The 24,719-nt window shown below is 34.1% G+C and overlaps 1 protein-coding gene across 3 annotated transcripts in view; it reads left to right on the top strand.

Annotated features, from left to right (window-relative positions):
* The window catches only part of PIK3C2G (phosphatidylinositol-4-phosphate 3-kinase catalytic subunit type 2 gamma), a 453,317-nt gene that overhangs the window by 100,200 nt on the left and 328,398 nt on the right, over nt 1-24,719 (top strand). For all 3 annotated transcript variants that reach the window (XM_053556309.1, XM_053556307.1, XM_053556308.1), the window contains 4 exons: nt 5,454-5,513; nt 9,412-9,534; nt 14,855-14,888; nt 18,224-18,419. In XM_053556309.1, coding sequence (XP_053412284.1) covers nt 5,454-5,513; nt 9,412-9,534; nt 14,855-14,888; nt 18,224-18,419 — 413 coding nt within the window. The remainder of the gene's footprint in view (nt 1-5,453; nt 5,514-9,411; nt 9,535-14,854; nt 14,889-18,223; nt 18,420-24,719) is intronic.

The raw sequence follows: 24,719 nt of genomic DNA, 5'->3' as shown, positions 1-24,719 counted from the left end.
AAACATTTCTTTTTCTGTAAAATAATTGATTTCTGATATATGTATATATACAAAAATACACATTTCAGATAGCTGTTCCTAATATTAGCAATCATTAAAAGGATCCAAAAATAATAAACTATATGTCCTGATGGAGATACTGAACTTATATGTGAATTCCACAAAAATATCTAAAGAAATGGAGATGAAAAATACATGAATCTTATTCCTTCCCAAAGTGAAATCCTCTCACTCTAATTCTATTTTTCTTTCTTGCACCTGGCCTGAGTCTGGAAGTTTAAGATGTGAAAGGAATCAACGTTGGATGTTTTTTTTTAAGTTTCATAAAAATGTCATGAGTAGTATTTGTGCTTGTCATTCTTTCAGGAGTAAAATTTGAAATTGACCAGATACTCAGGGCACATTAAACCCCATTTCTAGATCATTTATGTCTCTTTATGTGGAAATGCTTTTGAGGTTATGGTAACCTACTTAGGAATAAATTTTATTTATCTAAATGTCTTATCACTGCTCATGTATCACATCTTTTTTCCCACACACATGAATTATTGAGAATCTGTAGCACTTCTTAATTTCCAAATTCAGAAGTTTTATTGTGTTACTCATATATGAAGCCTCCAGCATTTCCACTTTGAAAGCAACCATTGACTATTGTACATTTTCCTAATATGACTCAAAAGTTGGCAAAACACCAAAGAAATACTATCCTTACATTATCACTGGCAAACAGCAATCATCACTCACAACGAAATTGTTTTATAAATAGGTCACAGAGTCTGTGATTTTCATGATGAATTCAGTCCAAGACAATGAGCTCTTTAAATGAGTTTTTCCTCAGAAGACTCAATAGTAAATACCTGAGAAATGAGAACAGAATATCATATTATCAATTCAGAATTTTGCAGTTTCTCTTTATTTGACATGTGTATTAAAAAGCATTTCATCAATGTCCAAAATAGTATCAGCTTGAAAAATGTGTTTTATCATATCTCTCCAACTTGGATTATATAGATGATTTGGAAAAATAATATACTTGCAGCTAAATAAATATGACATGAATATGAAGAATTAAATTATCCAGTATTTTCTTTCATTGGAATTGTTTTTTTCATCTGAATTATTATTTCAACATGTTTTAGACACTACTCATTTCAGATCGGGCATTCTGGCTATTATGTAAAATGTCTAGTTTTGTAGGCAATTTACATAGAGCTTTTCAATAAACATTTTTTCTGTCTTCTAATCTTTTAATACCCTGAAGTGTAAGGAATATTTTCTGAATGCATTTTGAAATTAAGAATAGAAGAAAGAGAAAAAATTTTCTCCAAAGGTGTCACTGAATACGTACTTCATGCAAATTACTGAATTCTTTACTCATTGGAATCAGTGGAAATGAAAGTCTAAACCATATACTGAAGGTGTTGATGATTGAGTCAACATATTCACATAAAAATTCATCCTCAGTAAATGAATTAACTTCTGATTCAATTTTTTCTTCCCAGTAGCCTCTACTACATTGTATCCAAAACTCTTATTAAAATGGCAGTTAGAATTTCAGAGAAAGTTATTAGTCCTTGTCACTAATGACAAACTTATGCTAAGAACGAGTAGCTGTTGAACTAATTATAAATAGGTGGGCTAAGAGTGAAGAATTCATGCTTTAGAATGTGGTTTACCATCATGGAACATCTACCTGTCATGAAAAGAGTTGAGAACCTCCAGATCCTTCTACCATAAGGCCCATCACTCAGCTGCTGCTTCAAGTAGATCAGTAGGAGACTATGACATCTCTATTATTTAAGACTTAAATAATTCAGTCAGGAAGGCAAAATAACACTTAGGTGACACTTGATTAAATCTAAAATCCAAGCGTATTCACCTAGACTAGAGAAGGGCATGTATAAATAGAAAGAAAGAGGGTACAGAGAGTTTTTTATAGCATACATTTAGCTTTTTTAAAGAAGTGAAGCTTTCTTAGTAACAAGCAAATCTATTGCTGGATTTTTAGACGTTCCAATTTCAATTATTAAGCATTAGTGACAGCTTAGGAAAAAATCAGGAGTAGAGATTCTAAAGTCAGAGAGATGTATGTGTGTCAACCGCCCCCCCCGTGAAAGTTTTTTCTTCAGCCTTTGAAGAGTTCATATTATTCAACCCTAGTGTGAAGATAATAAATGATATTTTTAATAAGCAGTGAAATAGTGGATGTAATGTGTGCTTAATATATTGACTGGGAGATAATAAGTGCTCAAGAAAAAATAAGTGAAGGTATTCCTTTATTGCTATTACTACTACTGTTTTTATTGCTATCATTCAAGTAGAGGCTTGTATAGGATCCAAAAGAAAAATGTTAGAAAATTTACTTGAACTCATAATAGAATATAAGAAAAGATGGGAAAGGAGCAATGAAAATTCATAAGAAGGAAATAGGATAAAATAGAAAATGCCAGGAAGGCTATGTTAACCAGTGTGATGAAAATATGTCAAACAGTATATAAAACCAGTGTATGGTGCCCCATGATCGCATTATTGTGCACAGCTATGATTTAATAAAAAAAAAAATGAATAGGTAGTAAGGACCAGTTGAAAAGTCACAGAAGGAAAAGTCATGGAAATAAAAGGGATAAGATCACACTTCAGGAAAATGAAGGACAATTCCAGAATTGAAACCTACCTTAGCCAAAGGGCGGATTGAAACCACTGTGCCCTAGAACACTCGCAGACTTGACAAAATGTAAAAATGCAAAGTAAGAGTAGACTCTCAAAATGAAGGTGGTCACTATTAACATCGTTTGGGTTCCTGGCGAAACACAAAGAACTGGAGGGTTTTGTGCGAAGGAATGACATGGTCTGACCGTCCATTTGCAATGTGTATAGTGAATTATACAAGACATGAATAACATCACATAAACACAAATTAAAGAATAATAATAGAGCAGGCACTCTTATTAAACAATAAGTTAAGGAACAAAATATTGCTGGTATCATGGGTTCTGTCCTTGTGCCACTTCACATCTCCTCTCCCGTACACAACAAGTACCCTTTGGTGAAAAATATTTTGTAGATTTTCTTTATCATTTCATCAACAATGCCAGGTTTTGATTTCCTTTCTAAAGTCTCCATAAATGGAATCCAGCTACATTACTTCTTGAACCCGATGTCTTTCTTCACCCAATATTGTTTGTGAGATTTATCCACCTTATCCCGCAGGAGTGTGATTGGTCCATCCTCATTGCTGTGTAGTACTTCATTAGAAGAATGGACCTCAACTTATTTATCTGTTCTGCTGCTGGTGTACATGTGAAGGAGGTACAGTAAGGTGTACCAGTACATGGTGGAACAGTAAGGATTTTTCTCCAGTAAATACATAGATTTACAAAATAGCATCAAACATTTTTATAATAAGGTTTTTGATATTTCACAACATATGAAAGTTCCCAGTGTTCCATCTTCCCATACGTATGTCGTGTAGTCCCTTTTGAAATGTTTGCCAATGGGAGGTATATATGATGGTATTTGGGGTTTATTTTTAATTTTTCTGACCATTAATAAATTCATTGATTCTTTACTTTTGTTTTCAAAATGGTAACATTCAACTATCCTCTTTTATAATCTGCGTGTTCAAACTTTTGTGCATTATTTTATATTTTTTTATCTTTTTCAGATAGATTCATGGAAGTCTTTATATATTTATTCTTCCTTTGGCTATGTGTATTATAAATATCTTCTGCCAGTTGGTGGCTCATCCTTTTACATTCACTGTGTCTTATTTATTAAATCAATTTACTCCAAGTTTAATTTAGTTTATATAAAATAAAATGTACCCATGTTAAGTACTATGTGGATATTTTTGTCCATTTTTAAAATTGAACTATATGTCCTCTTATTATTGAATTGTAACAGTTCTTATATAGTCCAGAAGAAAGTTCTTTATGAGATATATGAGTATGGAAAATATTTTCTACCAGTCTATAGTTTATTTTTGTTTGTTCATCTGTTCATTGAATTTACTTATGTGCCATTCAAAGAGCAGAAATGATTATTTTTAACTTTATAACATAATTTCTCATCCTATTTATTAAAGATTTGCCTATGCAAATTTGCATACATTTCCCCCCAATTTTTTAAAGACTATTCATAGTTTTAGCTATTTTTTGGTTCTATGATTCATTCCAAGCTTTTCTGTGCGTGTGTTAGAAAGTAACTCACAATGGTTTTGTTTCATTTTTTCTAAATGAAAAGCCAGTTATTTCTGAACAATTTATCTTAAATGATATGTGTTCTCTACTGCATAATCTTGACAACTCAGGTAGACTCTATACTTGAGCTTCAGGACCTGGGACTTTCTGAGAATTCCTGCACCTCCTCCTCATGGTGGCCAGATTCTGTCTTCTACCTGCAGATACTCCTCTGCAAGACAGAGTTCACTGCTCCTTTCTGACTTTTGGCTGGAATGCTTGCAGAATACCAGGTCCAACAGGGCTTCCTCCTCCTCCCCCAAGAGCAAAAGGATTTTGCTTCTACCATTCCCTCATAGCAAAGGAGTTTCACCTACATCCTACCTGTGCTCCACAGGTAGACTGTTTCGCTTTTTACTTTTCCCACAGAAACAAGGAAATTTTTCCTGAGTTCTGGATGACAGTAGGTTTGCTGCCACCCCCCCACAGCTTGAGACTTTTGCTTCAATTGAGGGGTTCACTGGAGTGGATGACTGTCCTCCACCAAATAGCTAATCACCTACACACCTGTGCCACGAAATAGGCCATCAGTTCCCAGCACTGACTTCAACATTTCCTCCGAGAAACTATTAGGTGCCTATGGAAAAGAACTTGCAGGTTATTGTAAAGTTCCCACATGTCTTGGGCTTCCTCATATTCCAAATTGGCATGCCAGCTCAATCTGGCATTTAAAAATGAATTAAATTTTTAGCTAATTTCTTTATACCCACTTGTATGTGGCCCATCTCTTTTTCCTGTCTCTGTCAAAGACTGAACGCTTGGTTTGCTCCATCTCTCTTAGGAGGAACCGTCACGTTTTTTAATTCAGTTTACTTGGTCACCTTGTGACCTCTCATTTCTCCTGGGTCAGGAGAAGTTATGATTTTGTACACATTCTGGCTTTTCTTCATCGTTACAGTGGGATTGGTTTTTCTGAATTTTTTTTCAAACTGTGACTCCAAAGACTATTTTTTATATTTAAGGAAAAATAATTTACAATAGCTCTCATGAGCAAACCTGGAACGAAAGCATTCTACATTCTCCATTTGTCTCTCAATGCCTTAATTGAATTTGATGTTTTTAGTATGTTTATATAAACAGAATTTCATTAACGTTTATATAAAAATCTGGAGATAGTAAGCTGTTTCATGGCTGTTTAAAATGCATATTGCTTTAGTCTCCATCACAGCTAAACGGGGGGAAGAACTCAGTGTTTCATTTTGTTTTGTTTTCCAGAAAGATGCAAAGGAGAAAAGTTTATCATCAACTTCTCCCAGTGTTCAAAATGCTTTTCAGGTATGCTTAATTATTAGAATGCTATTTCTTCAAAATCTGTGCTACATCAAATATATCATGAGACTGGAATATTGTGCATAAAATCACAGACTTGTTTTCAGTTATCGCTAAACCAAAGAATAAGATTTAGAAAGAATTTAGAGGTAAGATAAATTCTTATGCAATGCAAAAATCTCCTCTAAACACTCCTGACTGCTCAGATACCTGTAAAGTGGAATAACTCTTCACTCAAAAGTAACCTACTCAATTTTTGGACAAAGAATTCCAACAAAGATTTTTCTCATATTCAGCCAAAAAGAACTTCTCTAAAGTTCTTTGCAAACAAATTTGCAAACATTTGTTCTAACTTATCATTTCTGTTTCTGAGCTACTTAACAGTAAATAGAATCCTGTTTTTACGGACCATCAAATATTTGAAAGTGGTTATCATGTTTCATTCTTCTCCTGTTTTTCCAAACTAAAATTTTCTAGGACCATTTATTACTTTTTACATTTTTGTCCATTAAGCTTCAGTGTTATGGCTTATGTCTCTGTACTCTGTGAGTTTCAAATTTCCGTTAGCAAAATAGTAGATGTTCTGAAATACTATGCACCCAGATTTCAACTTCTCTTTCCTCTATTCATGTTCTCTCTTTCTGGACAATCATATTAAAATTCTCAGCCAAGTATTACTTTATATAAAGAATGCTCATGTCTGTCTTTGGCATCACCTGAATTAGGGTACTAATGCTACAGTGTTTTATGTCTGTAGTTTCATATAATGTGGATCAGGCTCAGCAGGATTATTCCCCTCCTACCAGGGTCTCTGTGTGTGTGTGCGTAAGTGCGTGCATGGGTGCATGCATCTGTATTTGGGGAAAAACTCTGTGAACAGGGATTAAGAAAATGTTTGTATACAGCAACTTTGCATTTGCTTCTGCCTGTACCAAAATAGTCACAATAGCCAAATGCAATTTTTAACCTAAATCTCCATTATACGTGGTATAAATGAATGCTCCATAGCCCCCACACCACACAGATTAGGGTTTCAATGTCTCAGGTAATCATGTTCCTCACTCAAAGATGGGGTAAAGAGAGGCTTCCCCAAAAGTCCTCTTGGTCAGTAGCTCCAGTTCTTCCTCTTCTTTTACCTCTACCAACTGGTTTGGTCCTAAGATGACAGCATTTGTCCCACTGTGAGCAATAAGCACTAATTCCCAAACCAGAGCACCGAAATCTGATATGTCCTCTAGGTCACTGCAGCTTCAATGTTGGAGCTACTGCTCAGACTTGAAGTTGCCTCTGAATTTCTTCCACCCAGAGATTCATCCTCTTTGTGTTGGGTTAAGCTATCCATTTGCATTCTTTCTTATGGTTCATCTAGGCTTTGTACGAGCAGGCCGGGTGGTGCACGTGTGTGTGTGTTTATGTATAGCACATCTCCCTTTTCTCAATCTCATAGTTTCTCAAGCTAGAAGTAGAATCCCATTGCATCTCCCAGGCAGCTCAAGCTCTGTGTAAAAAAAATCCCTTCATCATGATTCTCCCCCACATCTTCCCATTTTCTCTGTATTTCTTCTATAATGAATGACACCTGATAGTCTTGGTTTTCCAGAGTAACATTTTGAAATCATCTTAAATCTAGCCTTTCTGTTTGTTCTCATATCCTGTTAATTGGCAACTTAATTTTAGAATTGCAGCATTTTACTTAACGTATCCTAGCAATCTCAGTGACTCAAGAATATAATGATACACTATCTTTCAGAATATGTGTGAAGATTAAATGAGATAAATAGATCAGATAAGAAGTACTGCAAGATTGGAGTAGGGCATTGAATAAATCCACTGCCAACGACACAGTGACCCACATATGTATTTTAATTAGCAATATTTACAGATTTCACAAGCTCACATAGCTCACAATCTACTTAGAATATAGGAATGAAAAGTTAAACGTATTATCTACTATGTACCTCTCCCATAGTTTTTATAAATTTCTAATTTTTATTAGTTATTTGGGCATGTACAGTGTCTGATTTTGCTTATAAACTGAAACTTCTGTGGGAATAAATAAAAATGAACTAATTAAACATCAAAATTTAGCCTTTTTTCTCCACCAAGCAGTTATTCTGTATTTATCTAATTTAATATTTACAATAAACTTATAATTATTATTATTCCCATTTTACAGTAGCAAGAATGTAAGCATGTGGGAGTTAAATACTTTGATGGCAGTCACAACTAAAAAGGGAAAGAGCTGTGATCTGCATAAATGGATCCCAGCTGCAAAGCTGAAAATATTGTCTACTCTGCTGATCTAAATGAATGTATTAACAGAATATTGATAGTTGGGTTGCTGTCCTTTGGGAAAATCCAATTTGTCAAGTTCATTAGCAGTAGATACTCCAAGACAAATTCCAGTTCAGATAATATACATGGAAAATGTGGCGGAACACTTAACTTTCTAATTGTAGAGAATAATGAAGTAGATCATCTGGCAGCCACATCACAAGGTTGGTTTATAATGAGTTCACACATAATGAAATAACTGACTTTTTTCCATATGTCTTACTCACAATTTTCCCCCATGTTAAAATCCAGGAGTTGTGCTTTCTTAATCTTTAAAAGACTTAAAAATATACACTAATTAGATTGCATCTTCTTTTAGCTCATTAATAAAATCTGTTGACATTTTTGGAATTTTAATTTTGACTTTGATAGTATTAATTAGTCATTTTTCCTGGGGTTTTGTCATCAGTTTTCAGTGTCTTTAAAATCACATAAAAGAGGGACTGGCAACAAATTAAAAAGTAAATATTTTTTTTTTTTGCAAAAGAGGCAAAGTGGAATCCCATTAATATAAAACTAGCGTTGTGTCTCTGTGTTGATATTTGTTGAGAAAATGCTCTGGAATAGGGAGAGTTAAAATCTTTTTGTGCTGTGACTCTGTATCTTGGTGTGAAAAAAAAAGGAGAAATATTTTCCATCTCTTCCTGAAGTAAACTGTTCTAATCTTTCATTGGAATTCCGAGAAGCCATCATTGTTAATGATATAGATAAGGTACATAAAAATATTGCAGACTAAAATGTGATTAGCACAGAATTAAAGAATAAAGTGAGATTTCTCACTATAGTTACTGCTAATATGTGGAAACTAATAAAGTCAAAATAGAGCAGAATTTAAAAAAAAGCATATCTAAGAAAATGTGCAAACCTAAGATATGGAAACACTAATGAAAAGATCTTAGAACAGTGACCATAAAAATCTTTATATATTTTAAGTGTAGGAATTTTGATTTTAAGAAGAATATTTGTCATCAATGATCTTTTGGAAACATCAGTTGGTTCAAGAATATCATATCGCAGTTAAATGATTAACAAACACCCTAACACCACAATTGGGTGTCTCAATTTTGTTCTGAACCCTGTGAATCTGATTTTTAATAAATTTCCCCTCCTATACACTGATTCTAAAAACAGATACATTCTGAAACTCTAGATGGTTCTGCCGTCATTATTTTGTTTTTAAAATGTTTTGCTAAGTTTGAGTTTTCTAGCCTTTCTCTCTCCATCTCTCTCTTTCCTCCCTCTCTATAACTTCTCTCCCTCTCTCCCGTCTTCTTCTACTTCCTCTCCTCCTTCTGTTTCTCTCTCCCTTTTCCTTACCCTACCTCTCCCTCTACCTTGCTCTCATTTTATTTTAGGTAATGTTAAGTTAGATCTAAGTAAGTTCTACCTTTGAGCATTCACTAAATGAAAATTATGGCCCGAAGCACATGATAACCAGAGTCTTGACATTTCTTTTATGTGAAAGAAAACATTTCCATTTCCTCCTTATGCAAAGAGGGGTTGCTTGAGGGTGAAATTACTACCTTCTACATTTCCATAAGTGGTAAGATGTGAATCTTGTCATCTCTAGGAAAACGTGGATAATATTACTGAAGAAGTTAAAAAAATATGCAGTGTTCTAGGATGTGTGGAAACCAAGCAAATTACAGATGCAATAAATGAACTAAGTCTGATTCTTCAGAGAAAAGCAGAGGTAAACATATTTATCTGTTACACAGTAATTATTTTAAACTTGATTTCAATAATTACTAAATGAGAGTGAAAGTCTTTTGACTAACCACCATATTTCTCTTCTGCGTGTGCAGCCACACACATTGTACATTGCAATTATTGGGGGGTATTAGCAACTCAATGCTATTATGCGAAATGGATTTAATTAAATTAAAAGGACATTTATTACAACTTTGAAGTTTGTAACTATTCTGTAACTTCCAAATGAAACTAAAATCAATACTCCAATCCAACCTAAATGAATGCACTTCTGTAATATTCACATGCAAGTGTTCATACAGGTTATTAATGGCACTTATGGACACCAGTGTGTGTAGGTATAAATGTCATGTATAGGTAGCTTAAAGGAGTGGGGCAATGGCCCCATCTACTAGAGATTGCAGGTTCAAGCCCAGCCTGGCCAAAAACTGCAAAAACTGCAAAAAAAAAAAAAAAAATCAGTTTTGTGGTATCTTTTATTGAATTTTCAATGTACATGGCTTTTATAATTTCTGAGTAAATTTCTCTAGATCCCACATCCTGTAATGATTTCCTGGCTTTGTGGGTCTAATGTAGAATTAAAGAAAAATTATTGCCCAAGAAAAATATTACAAAATCTGGTCACAATGAATCTATTCATATTATTAGTTTAACAGATGATAGAGCAGGAAGATAGAATAATAATAGTAACTAATATTCTCTAACACATTTCAACATGTGAAATAGTTTCACATATGCATTACCTCATTTAATTATTATTTTATTTCAATTTATCCTCTCAGCAATGTCACAAAGTTAGTATTTCAATGTTAATTTTATTATTAATATTTGATGTTTAGAGTGCTTATGTACAGACATTTAATAAGTGGCAAAATATGGATTTGAAACCAAGTCTTTCTACATTTTCTAGTGTAAGTGAAACTGCTTAAGAGAGAGTGAGCACATACATTCTTTACCTACATGGAAAAGAACAAGGGAGATTATACTACCTTTGAATATACAAGCCTGGAAATTTTAAAAAGATTGATTTTAAAATGTAGACAATTATATTATTATATATAAATCATTGTTCTGACTGCTTATTGCTTTAAGTAGATTAGTGGTTATGAAAATTCTATAATTTCTTAATGTTGGGATTTCTATATCTAATTAAAACTTTTGTGTTATCAGGCAGTAAAATTAATATAGAAATTTAAATACTTTATTTGCATCAACAATGAAAGTGATGAATATGAAAAGTCATGGAGGAACACCTTCAAAATATTTTTTTTTAATTAAATCATAGCTGTGTACATTGATTTGATATGATCATGGGGCATCATACACTCGATTCATAGACCATTTGACACATTTTCATCACAATGGTTAACATCAAAATATTTTAAAAATAGGTCACTTCATACTGATCAAGGGAACAATACAACAAGAAGACATTTCAATTCTAAGTCTTCATGCACCTAACTTAAATGCTCCCAGATTTATGAAACAGACCTTAATTAGTATGAGCAATATGTATCCTATGACAACATAATAGCTGGGGACTTTAACATGCCACTTACAGAGATGGACAGATCCTCTAAATAGAAACTAAACAAAGATACAAGAGACTTAAACACAATCCTAGAACAACTGTGTTTAACAGACATACACAGAATGTACCATTCAACATATACCAACATACATGTTCTTCTCGTTGGCCCATGGAACATTCTCCAAATAGATCATATCCTAGGACACAAATCAAACCTCAAGAGAATTAAAAGAATTGAAATTATACCTATGTCTTCTCAGACTACAAGACCATAAAGGTTGAACTTAACTCCAAAAAACATTTTCATCCCCACACAAAGGAACAACCTTATGTTAAATGACTGTTGGGTCAAGGAAGAGATAAGGAAAATCATTAACTTCCTTGAACATAACAATGAAGACACAAACACCAAAACCTGTAAAATACTGCAGTAGCAGTTCTAAGGAAAATTTATTGCATTAGATGCCTACATCCAAAAAAACATAAAGAGGGCACATCAACAACCTAATGAATCATCTTAAGGAAATGGAAAAGGAAGAGCAATTGAATCCCAAATCTGGCCAAAGAAAAGAAATAACCAAAATTAAATCATAAATACATAAATTTGAAAACAAAAGAATCATTCAGAAAATTTAAGAAACAAAAAGTTCTTTGAAAAGATAAACAAAATCAATAAATTATTGGTCAGATTAACTAGAAACAGAAAAGTAAAATCTTTAATAACCTCAAGGAGAAACAAAAAGAGGAAAATAACAATGATACCACAGAGCTACAGGAGATTAATTCTGACTACTACAAAAACCTCAATGCCCAGACATTTGGCAATGTGGAGGAAATGGACCAATGCCTAAAATCACATCATTTCCCTAGACTTAATCAGGAAGAAATAGATCTCTTGAACAGACCAATATCAAGCACTGATATTGAAGAAACAATAAAAAAGCTTCCAATAACAACAAAAAAGCCTTGGTTCCGATGGCTTCACACAAGAATTCTGTCAAACCTACAAAGATAAGCTTGTACCTATACTGCAGAACCTATTCCAAAATATTGAGAGGGAAAAAACATTCCCCAACATGTTCTATGAAGCAAATGGCACCCTGATTCCAAAACATAGAAGGGACTCTACTAAAAGAACTACAGACCAATTTCACTAATGAATATAGATGCTAAAATTCTCAATAAAATCTTGGCTAATAGATTGCAGCTACACATTAAAAAAAAAAAAAAAAAAAAACTATACATCATGATCAAGTAGGCTTCATCCCAGGGATGCAAGGTAGGTTTAACATATGCAAATTCATAAATGTAATTCACCATATCAATAGAAGCAAAAACAAAGACCATATGATCCCCTCAATAGATGAAGGAAAAGCATTTGCTAAAATTCAGTATCCTTTTCTAACAAGAACACTTAAGAAAATAGGAATAGTTGGCACATTTCTTAAGCTGACTGAAGCCATCGAAAAGCAGGAAATGACAATTTTCTTAGAAATGTCAAACTTTCAATATATCTGAAGCCAAACAAACTGTTCATGGAGAAATTGATTATTTCCTAGGAAAGTGATGAGGAATTAAAATGTTCAATAAAAGCTCCTATGCACATTTCACTTGCCTTATGTACTATATTTTGCATGATTTTTCTTTGCAGAATTTTAACTCATCTATATATTTATTTATTCTGTATGTGAATAGACTAAACTGATTTTCATGCATAAGAAATTAAAAAGAGAGTTGACAATTATGTGTTTTAATTAATATATGTCGGTGGTCAAGCTATTCAATATTCTTCCCAAAATGGATCCTATTTATTTGAACAGACTTTTAAAAGTTCATTTATGCTGTATCAGTTGCCTTTATACATTTTTCATCCTTTTCATTCTATCTTGTGAGCCCACCTATATATGAATGTTGGCACACACAGTAAGTACATTTTCCAGAACTTGTGCAGTAACCAGCTACAGTTTAACAATGCCAAAGCAATTCAGTCTTTCCACCCACTGTGAATTTAAGATTCAAGAAACACTGAGAAATACAGGTCTTCTGCCAACAAACTCTGAAATTTGAGAAGCTTTTCTTTTCCTTGGCTGCATTTTTTGGTCAACATGCAAGGGACTATTTCCTGCCGCACGGGGAAGTAATTAGGTATTTATTAAATGTACATGTTGGCTAGAAGAATAATAATATTGCAAACACCGTTGTGCTCTATTTCATGCTCCCATCCAGAGCTGGAAACAATTTTCCATCCTTTAAATTGTATTCCAGAAGTTCACATATTTCCATTAAATGTTCATACAGTAGAAGAACCACAAAGTAAAATATATTGTCTTTCACATTGTGGCATAGATGGATGTCATGGTGATTTTATAATGCAAGTCTGTATCTCTGAATAAATTGAATTCTAGTTAAGTCAAGCTAACACCTTTAATAGTCTCACCCACACAGATAGGGTAACGATCTTGCATACAGTTGTTGAAAGTATATTTAGGTGAAATAGTCTAGCTAATAGAAATACTTCTGAGAAGGTTCATGTATATATGAAGGTTCATGTACATATAAACATGAACATTATATGTTAATTTTTATGTATGTATTATATGTAAATTTATATACATAAAATTTAACATATGCAAATTCATATACATAATATTTACATATAATTTAATTTAATTATCTGTAAATAAAATTATATGTAATTTTAATTACATATATGTAATTTATACATATAAAATTATATATAAATTACATATATGTAAATTTTAATTACATTTTAATCATGATGAAAATGTTTTTTCTCTAAAAGAATACTGTAATGAGTTCTTTGGTACCAGAAAATGATTATTCCCTAATTAAGTGTTTTTTGAAAATTTGGCTTTTAATTAATTATATTTTCTTAAAAGCAAGCTTTTAAATGTTTATTTTTAAAATAGTTTTGAACTTATAAATTTTTTTAAATTTGTTTGATTTAAAGTAGATCCTATGGAAATTTAATTTTCTTTTTGGTTCAAACCTTATTTTTAGGAAATCGATGAATTACCTTACATAGTTTTCACAATAATTAAGTTATAACAGCAGATCATAAGCCACCAAGGTAATTTGAAGCTTCCAGCAAAAATAAAAATAAGTAAGACCACTACACTAATAGACATGAACTTAAAAGACAATGAAAATGACAACAAAATATAATATTATAGATTGTCCTTCTTATTTAGAATATGACTCAAGGCATTTTATTTTTCCAAGTGTTTGAATATCATCTTTTAAATCCCCTAAAAAAAGAAAGTAAGAAATGAAACTATATAGAGAATCTGTATCATTTTGTCCACTTCAATGCAGCCCTCTGTTTGGAGCTTGGTGCTACCCAAAGTTTGCTGACTTGGCTGCTAGAATAAAAGCCAGATACACATAACAAGGAGAATTAGAAATGCACTTTTATCAAAAGATTATTCACTGTCATGGAAGGGAGATTGAGCATAGACAGTACCTGTAGAATTACTCTCATAATACTCAAAGGGTGGAACCTACTCTAGTAATTTGTTTTTTATAAAAATCAAATAACCTACCATTTCATTGCAATATTCAGAAGGTGTCACTTTCATCATACAATTTAGATTTCCTCTGTTTAATAAGAAAATTGAAACACTGTGCCAAGAACTATTTCTTTTTATCATGCCAGAGAAATTACAGTGTTTAGATTTTGGATTATTACGTTTGATTATTTTGTGAATTTGATTCTGAGTAATAAGTTTACTTCATACCCTTTCCTTTTCAGAATTTTTATCAAAACCCAGAGACTCCAGCAAAAGGTAAAGCACACATGTATTCACATGTTTAAAAAATAAATCAATAGGGGTGGCGCCCATAACTCAGTGGGTAGGGCACTGGCCACACATACCAGGGCTGGTGGGTTCAAACCCAGTCCTGGCCTGCTAAAAAAACAAAAAAATAGCTGGGCAGGCACCTGAAGTCCTAGCTGCTTAGGAAGCTGAGGTAAGAGAATCACTTAAGCCCAAGAGTTGGAGGTTGCTGTGAGCTGTGATGCTGTGGCACTCTACCGAGGGCAACAAAGTGAGACTCTGAAAGAAATAAAATAAAATAAATCAATAAGAGAAAAATTTATAGAACCTCAAGTATTTTTTTCAATTTTTTTATCCAAATGCTGTGGTAACACCAACACAATGCTTTTTGAAGGGAAAAATGTTTTGCTAAGATTCTTTTATCAATGGAAGTGATTATTATGCAAGGGAACAAAAATTCACAGTCTCTAACCTTTTAGCCTGAATTTCTGTTACATACTGAGAAGAATGAAGAGATTTCTAAAAATTAAAATACTGAAAATATAACCATTCCAAGACTCTGCAAAAATTTACCATTTACCTAAATTATATTTTAATGTAATAAAAATCAGAAACGTCAGAAAAGTAGTAAATGTCTGTCTTCTGAGTCACTCATTTCAAATTTAAATTCAAACTCTAATTGAAGAACAAGCAAATGTAACAAGTAAGAGGATTAGGTTCTGGTATAATATTCATGGAGACTCTGAGCCTGTAAAATTGCAAGACACTGGACTTTGTAGAAAACAGTGGGTGTAAGATCACCTGGTGTAGAGCAGTGTCCGACTTTTCAAATAAGGAAGCACTGCTTTGAATCTCAACTTCCCCACTTTTTAACTCTGTGGTCCTAAACTAAACTCCTTCATCCTCAGGTTTCCTAATACACATAAAAGATATTAGATTTAATGTGCGGTCCGTAGTCAGGGCTATTCTTATTAACATACGGTAGATAGTATTTGTCATAGGAACATTCTGAATATCTTCAAGGAAACTGCCTGTCCTCCAGATATTCAGCTAACACCCTTCAAGTCAGACACTCCTTTGGATAACAAACGATAACCCATCTTTCCTTCCACACGCTTAATAGTTTCAGTAAAGAGTTATGTAATAGAGGGATATCCCTTCAACAGTAATTCCCACCATTCAAAAGAAGACATTTGATTATGTTTGAGGAACTTCCTCACTTCATATCACATAAGAAAATTAGGTGGAAGAGGATATGGAAGTAAAAAATCTCTGCTAGTGTAAACATTCTGTTCCAGGTATTCATAAAATTCTGGAGAGCAACATGGGGAAAGGAAAGGATGGGTACTCCCTAACAATATTACTAACACAGAATCTAAGTGATAGTGCGTGCAGTGGACAGGCTGCAGGTGCACCCAGATGGAACTGGCCCTCTCTTTCTTTCTATCAGGAATGTTATAATGAGGCCTCCTGCCCTATATGCCTCAGGAGCTTGGAATAGGAGATCCCACAAAACTATACAGAAATGTTCCTGGAGATTTATATTCTGTGGTAAATCTTGGTAGATTAGAGTTAGTAAGTTTTAATTGCCCATACATTGACATTACCTTATTTCTTGGCATCATAAGTCTTTTGCAAAGTAAAATCAGGCATGGTAAACAATATTTCACCATATTTTACCACCATGCCCAATGTCTTGAGTCCTTAATATGTTTTGATGATGTCATTTAAAATGTAGTCTTCATCCAGAGTTCTGAAAGTAAAGGTAATGCCTAAGCACCTCTCTATTCAAAGAAGCAATTTACAACCAAGGACTGTCTTTCTGTGCAAAAAGTAAAGACTAGAGTTCGCGTAAACACTCAGATCATTAAGGTTCCCGAAAACATGTGCTGGGGCTTAAGTTTATAAGATCTCTAACGCCACTTCATGATTGATTTTAGATGTGTGTTCGTTTGCACATTTGCACAAAATTGAGAATTATTGACAAAACCTCTGTGCTTCCTGCTTCAGCGTACCACAGTGTAAACTGGAGACTGAGAAACAAGACGTTTCTATAAATTTACAAGTCTCTGCTGCCTGCTATTCAAAAAGCTGCCCATTGACTGGCCTCCAAGTTGGACGAAACCTCTTAAGACTATTTTTATACTGCTTTACTCTTCTGCTTCATTAATCCTTACTGCTGATTTCTCAGAGAATTTTAATTGGAGCTTTTTCCCTCCACTTGTCCCCCTGGGCTGTTTCAACAAAGGGCACAACTTCAGAAATATAACAAAGAAGTAAAATTTGTCTATCTTACACATTTTGTACAAATTTATGAATAACTAAGTGAATAATAGCATGTATTAAACAAAAATAAGACATGTTTAATTATAGACGAAGCCACTGAGGGACAGACAAGATGTGGGGAGATGCTCTATGCTGACTTTGGCCTCTATCTTGAGACATCCAACTGGAATACTGCAGACGATCAAAGAAAAAAGCTATCTCTCTGTACTATTTTCTTCTCAAAACAACTTAAAACCAGAGAGCGATTTATGTTTCTGAGACGACTGATGAGGAAGAGCATGTGTTTGAACAAGCAGCTGTACTGAGTAATTTGATTCAGTAGATCTTAAAAGCATGATTTCTAATATGTGCTTGTTTTTTCCCATCTCCTTAGCTGCCAGGGGAAAACCACTAGCCCCTATGCCTAATAATTTTCCTTCATTTGTCTTCTTTGATGACAAGTCACTTTTAGGAATAATCAATAGAATCCCTGTAAATAATTCATGGTAAAACTCAGGAAAGGCTTTGATTTTGAAGAGATTCAGTAAACATTTAAATCTTTCATTTCAAGTTTCAAATTCCAGCCATGTAGTATAATATTATCATTCTCTTTTTATACTAGCACAATGTGTATGATCAATGTTCAAGTAGTGGTGAAGATCGTAACATAATCAAATTTATTATGTTTGACTCTTTAGATGGAATTGAAGTATTTATATGCCATGTAGAAAACATGTTCCTTGTTTAAAAACTCTAAAAAAAATTACAAACTAGAACAAAATATGTTGCAAATTACATTAGATCAGAATGAAAAATTAACAATAAAAAATTCCAATTTGTGGCCATGCTTCCAAAACTTCTACTGCTGCTAATATGAAAGTGTATTGATACCTTATCTTCTAATAGCTACAACAGGCTGCATGCAGAGGCCCAGAGGGCTAATTGGCTTCAGTTGGTAAAGGGTCATTTTAATTGAATGTTATTTAAATTTTATTAGAAATAATTTTAGGCCGTAATTGATAGCTTATGATAAATATGGCCCTTCATAGATGACTTGATCTCTCTCTATTCTCTTCTAGGCTTGATAGAGAAAGTGACAACCGAGCTATCCACATCCATTCACCAGCTAATCAATGTGTATTGTAGCAGCTTTTGTGCAGATTTTCAGCCTATGCATGTACCTGAAAGCACTTTCTGTGTAAATCCTGGGCTTCATTCGCACCTTAGCTTCACTGTGTATGCAGCACACAACATTCCAGAGACTTGGGTGTACAGGTGAGTGGTGGTGATTTTTCAGAGAAAAGTGAGTTTTTATATGACTTCTAATTAGAATGCAATTTGACTTGTTCGTAGTTTCATAAGTGCAAATATTTCATAAAATTTTGCAAATGAAGCAACAAAGATTTATCTGTATTAATACCACTTTTAAAAAGTTTAGATTCTCAAGGAATATTTTTTTTCTCTTATCCCATTCTCCTGTAGTACTTTCTTGACTAAAACAGAATAATATTATATAATAAATGTAAATTCTTTGTAGATTATGTTTATTAGATAATACTGATCAAATTAATGAAACTTGACAAGAATAGTAATTTTGTAAGAGGTTTATTGTACTTACTATATTTAGCATATCAAGGAAACAGGAGAGGAACAATTTCAGTAAAAGATAAATAATTTTTATCTGGCTCTATATTTGTTTGCAAAAAAATAAGCCATATAAATATTTATAGTCCATTAAAAAGGAAATTTTACTTAGGTTAATAAAGAACACTATCTACACATATCTTTAGAATCCATTGAATGATCCCTTTATGTTTTCTTTGTTCCTTTTCTTAATTTTATGAAGAACTTTAAAGGACTGAGATATAATAAGTTGCTACTCTAATATGTGTTTTCTTATAATTTTCTAACAATCAGTACATCTTACTTTTAATTCATGCAGAAAATTCCTATAATTAGATAAATACAGATAAAGCTATATGTATACGTATACATATACATTTATGTGTGTAGGTCTATATATATGAAGAGATTATATAACATGTATACATAAAACATAGCATGAATAAATTATATAACATGTATACATTAACATACATACATACGTATATAAATGTATATAAAATGCATGGGTGGATTTAAAATAAAGTGCGTATTTGTATACATATAATTTATCTTATCTCTTTTATCTTTCTCTACATAACACCTATATACAGAGTAAAAATAATAAAAGCTTTTTTTTTTTATTGCTTGGTATTCATTGAGGGTACAAAGAGTTAGGTTATACTGATTTCATTTGTTAGATAAAGTCCTTCTTATAATTGTGTCCCATCGCCAGGAGGTGTGCCATACACCAAGACCCCCATCTCCTTTCCCCAAGCTCTCATTCCCCTACCTTCCACCTTGTATTAGATTATCTACTGCCTTCATATTAGAATTGAGTACATTAGATTATTGCTTTTCCATTCTTGTGATACTTTACTAAGCAGAATGTGTTCTACCCCCCCATCCGGGTTAATACAAAAGATGTAAAGTCTCCATCTCTTTTAATGGCTGAATACTATTCCATGGTATACATATACCACAGCTTGTTAATCCATTCCTGGATTGGTGGGCATTTAGGTTGTTTCCACAATTTGGTGAATGTAAATTGAGCTGCAATAAACAGTCTGGTGTAATGGTCCTTATGATAAAGTGATATTTTTTTCTTCTGGGTATATGCCTAGTAATGAGATTGCAGGATCAAATAGATTCTAAGTGGGAAAGCTTTCAGTTTTACACCGTTCAGTATATCATTAACTGTGGGTTTTTCATAGATGGCTTCAATCAATTTAAGAAACATGCCACCTATGTTTATATTCTTAAGTGTTCTAATTACAAATGGATGCTGAATTTCATCATACACTTTTTCTGGATCTATTGAAAGGATCAATGGTCTTTGTTTTTGCTTCTGTTGATATGGTGAATTACAGTTATAGACTTGGCCTATGTTAAACCTTGCATCCCAGCCTTGCATCTCTGGGATGAAACCTACTTGATTGTGATGTATGATTTTTTTAATGTGTAGCTATAATCTATTGGCTAGGGTTTTATTGTGAATTTTTGCATCTATATTCATTACTGAAATAGGTCTGAAGTTCTCTTTAGTTGAGTCTTTTCCTGATTTTGGTATCAGGGTGATGTTTGCTTCATAGAAGTTGTTGGGGAAGATTCCTTCCTTCTCAATTTTTTGTAATAATTTCTGCAGTATGGGCATAAGCTCCTCTTTGAAGGTTTGATGACATTGTTACATAGAGGTATAAATAGATGTGTACATGTGTATGTATCATTATATATTTTTTAAAATGCTTTTCTGCAAAAATCCCTGTAATCAACCAAAAAATTAGGACTTTGATAGAGGAAACAAAATTATCCCTACCATTAGAGGAACAAATTATAAATCCAGGACTGGGATAGGAAAAAATACAGCTATTCCTCTCTTAAGGAATCCATGTATCGGGCAGCCTCACAAATTCTATGGGAAGAAGCTTTAGTAAGATCTCTTACCTTAGGGCAAATTGGATCTTATTGTAGATTTTCCTAAGGAAGTAGTACATAAGTTATCTATTGCCATGTAACAAATTACCCCCAAACTTAGCAGCTTAGCACAATAAACATTGATTAGCTCACATTCTGAGGGTCAGGAATCTGGCAACAACTCAGCCAAGAGGTCTGGCTGAGAGTTTCTCAGGAGTTGCAGTCAAACTGTTGAGGCCACGGTCATTTCAAGAGTCACTGAGCCTGAAGAGTCCACTTCTAAGCTCACTTGCATATTCTTGGCAGACCTCAGTTCTTTGTGGTGTGTAGGTCTAGCGAGGTCTCAATTCTTTTCTGCAAATATCCTCAAGACATGGCAGTGGGCTTCCTCCCAGAGCTGATAATCCAGGGAATGAGAGTGACTTCATAAGCGAGGGAGCATCAGAGACAGAGAGGAAATCTTTGGTAACCTAATCTTGGGAGTCATATACCATCCCTTCTGCATGTTGGTACACTATGGGAAAAGGTGATACAGGGTTTAAACACCATGAAGCAGGGTCACTGGGCTATCTTGGAGGTGGGCTACAACAGCTAGGAAGAAACATTAAGGAAGAAAGGAGGCCCGTGGTATCTCCAGAAGCATAAGTACTGACAAACTGAGGGAAAATAAAAAATAGCAACTTTCTCTCTGGTTTTAGACATAAGAACCAGATTTAATGGCAGAGATTGAAACTAATTTAATGGTTAATTTAATAGTTACTAATTTAATAGTAAGGCAAATATACACAAGTTTCAAATAACCTGTAAAATATAGATCTTATAATTAAAATACAGAACGGTAAGAAAAACGGTAGTGAAGCTTTCACCATCAAATCAGAGTATTTGAAAATGAATTATCATCTACTCCTGCAATCCCCAACCCCTGGGCCATGGCCTGTGTGGCCTATTAGGAACTGGGTTGCACAGCAGGAGGTTACCAGTGAAACTTCTTCTGTATTAATAGCCACTTCACGTGGCTTACATAACCACCTGAGCTTGACTTTCTGTCACATTCCCCTCACCTCCTGCCCCCTCCATGGAAAAATTGTCTTCCGTGAAATTAGTCAAAAAATGCTTAAAATGTTGGGGACTGCTTATCTACTGCATTAATGCCTTTTGGGAAGACTCCACTCAAGCTATCAAAGTCGAATAAGAATGTATCTTATTTAAAATAAGTAGATTAAATAATTCCTTTCTTCCTATGATTCATTGCACTGGTGAAGAACTCATTTGCATTTAAAATAATTTCTAATAATAATGAATAGAAATTCTTTTACTTTAACTTTATCCTCTCTATAGATTGAAAGTGCCTATATATTGTCTGTTAATTATTATTTTAGTAATTGCACATTATTAGATCTCTCTCCCATCACCTTTTGCAGTACCCTTGTGACTACGCATATTTATATATAGGACTTGTATTTTTTAACCTCTATACACAAAACATTTTCTAATATACAATAGGCATTCCATAAAGACTTCTTAAAAATGACTGAATAAACTCCCTCAAATCAAGAAATGAGTCAGACTTGGTTAGTGAGATTTTTACATCTTGGAAGAGAGCAGAAGTCTATGTAGTGGTTATTACTGAAGGCAAAAATGTGAGCTGAGCTGGAAACTACGAAAAAATGATGTAGTAAAGGAGGGTAGACCAAAGGAGCAAAGAAGGTATTACAAAAAAGGTACAAAGCTAAGGACCAGAGGATAGGAAGGGCCAGGATCAGTTAGTGAGTCCAGAGCATTTAGTGGCAGTTGTAGAAAGGTTGACTGAATTATGGTTAAAGTTATTATTAGTAATAATTAACAAAAATATAACACAATCTTATATGAGGAAGTTATATTAAAAATTCAGTAACATTATTTTTTTTAAATTTCCTAAATCACTCATAAAGCAAAATACCATGGTTTGAGAAATGGAATACAAAAATAATTGTGCAGAAATGCATAATGTGTGGAGTCATGCATACTATGTAATAAAGCATATCTATGCAAAAGTGATTTGACAAAACTTTTATTGTGAATTTTTGCAAAATTTTTAATTATGAGAGACTTTTCCCAAAAGCAAGCTGAAATTCTTTCTCATTAAGAGGATGTCCTTTTATGTAGAACCTGGGAGTAGACTTTTAACCTCCCACGACAGCTAACTGGTTAGCTTCTGTGGAGCCTAGGGCAAGCTCACCCAACCCAGTTATGCCCAGCTGCACTCCCTCATTTGCCTCACCTACAGCAGAGATTAAGGATTTATCTGGAAGCTCCAGGGTCCCACCTGCCCCCTGGGGCATTTTCCTGCTTATCCTGAGACACTAGAGCCTTTCCAGGTTCCTGAAAAGCCACTGCAGCTTGTTCCTTCCCACAAGTACCAGCTACTGACAGAGAGGCTCACACAACCTAGCCAGGAACTGCTTTGTCCCTTCCCCCAATTTGGTAGTGGTGGAGAAAAAGAAACTCTGGGAAGGTATAAGGTCCGTTCTTAAGCTTAGGACACTCAAGTACTCCTTCTGGGGGACCAGAGTCTACCATGGACACAAAAGAACATCTCAGCAGCTGGCTCACTCACACAAACATCAACCAATAACTGGAAGAACAACAACATAGCCCTTCAAAGAATGTTCAAACTCAAGGAAATATATTTGGCTGATTCATACTCATAACTACTCTCCACCATCAACAGGAATAAGTTTGGGGACTTAACCCAATACACTCTGTTGGGAAGAGGTGAAAACAGCAGGTCAAAGGCAACCAGAGATGTTCGCTAAACTTTCTAGAGCAACCCAAAGGCAATCAGGACTAGTACGCTTCTCTCTGACACAGTCAGGGACCAATCTTTGGGTCTCATACACAAGCACAAAAGCCAGCAACACCTGCAGCTCTCAGTAGAGAGTCAAGATGAGAAAGAATCAGTGGAAAAAAACAGGGAATATGAAAAATCAAAATGAAAGGTCACCTGCAAAAGAAAACTTTACCAATTGATGCCAACCTAAATGAAAAGATTAAAATGGCAGATGAGGAATTTTGAACATGGGTTATAAGTAAGTTCATGGAAATACTAGAGAAAATGGAAACTTACCACAAAGAAGCAGCAAAGACAATACAGGAAATGACAGAAATAATGAAGTATTAAAGAAAAGCCAAACAGAACTTCTGAAAATGAAATATTTATTCAGGGGATTATAAATGACAGTGGAAAGCCTTAATAATAGGCTAAATCAGACAGAAGACAGAATCTCAGAACTTAAAGATAATAACTTTGTGCTAAGCAAGTTAGTCAAACAACAAAGAAACAAGAGGCGTGAACTAAGCCTGTAAGAAATGTGGTACTGGGTTAAGAAGCCAAGCATAAGAAACATAAACATCCTTGAGGGCAAATAAGAAAATTACAAAGACTGGATAATGTATTTGAGTGAATTATTGAAGAAAATTTCCCAGGCCTTGCTAGAAATTTCCATATCCAGGTACAAGGAGTAGACAGGACTCCTGGTTGATTTGTTATAAAGAGGCAAAGGAAAATTGGTCAGATGGACTGCATACTTCTTGGCTGAAATCCTGCAAGCCAGAAGGGAGTGAGGACCCTTCCTCAGTCTTCTAAAATAGAACAATGGCCAGACTAGACACTTGTGCAAAAAAGTTCCTTCTAATGAGGCAGAAATAAAGCTTTTTCTCAGATGAGTAATCCCTGAGGGAATTTGTGAAGACCAGACCTGTCCTACAGGAAGTAATGAGAGCTGCATTATACAATGATCAGCACAATGGACAGCACCAATATAAGAGCATCCAAACACTAAAGTTGAGACCCTATATAACAAAATAGGTCAAGAGATAAAACAATATAGTAAAGATCTAGGAGCAGTGCTGTAGAACAGTGGTTATGGTGCCGGCCACATGCATCGAGGCTGGGAGATTCAAACCTGGCCCAGGCCACCTAAACAACAATGTTGACTGCAACAAAAATTAGCCACCTATAGTCCCAGCTACTTGGGAGGCTGAGGCAAGAGAATTACTTGAGCCCAAGAGTTTGAGGTT

This window comes from Nycticebus coucang, chromosome 12, assembly GCF_027406575.1.
Source record: "Nycticebus coucang isolate mNycCou1 chromosome 12, mNycCou1.pri, whole genome shotgun sequence".
NCBI lineage: Eukaryota > Metazoa > Chordata > Mammalia > Primates > Lorisidae > Nycticebus > Nycticebus coucang.
Note: the sequence above shows the minus strand (reverse complement) of the source record. Positions and strands in the feature narration are given on the sequence as shown.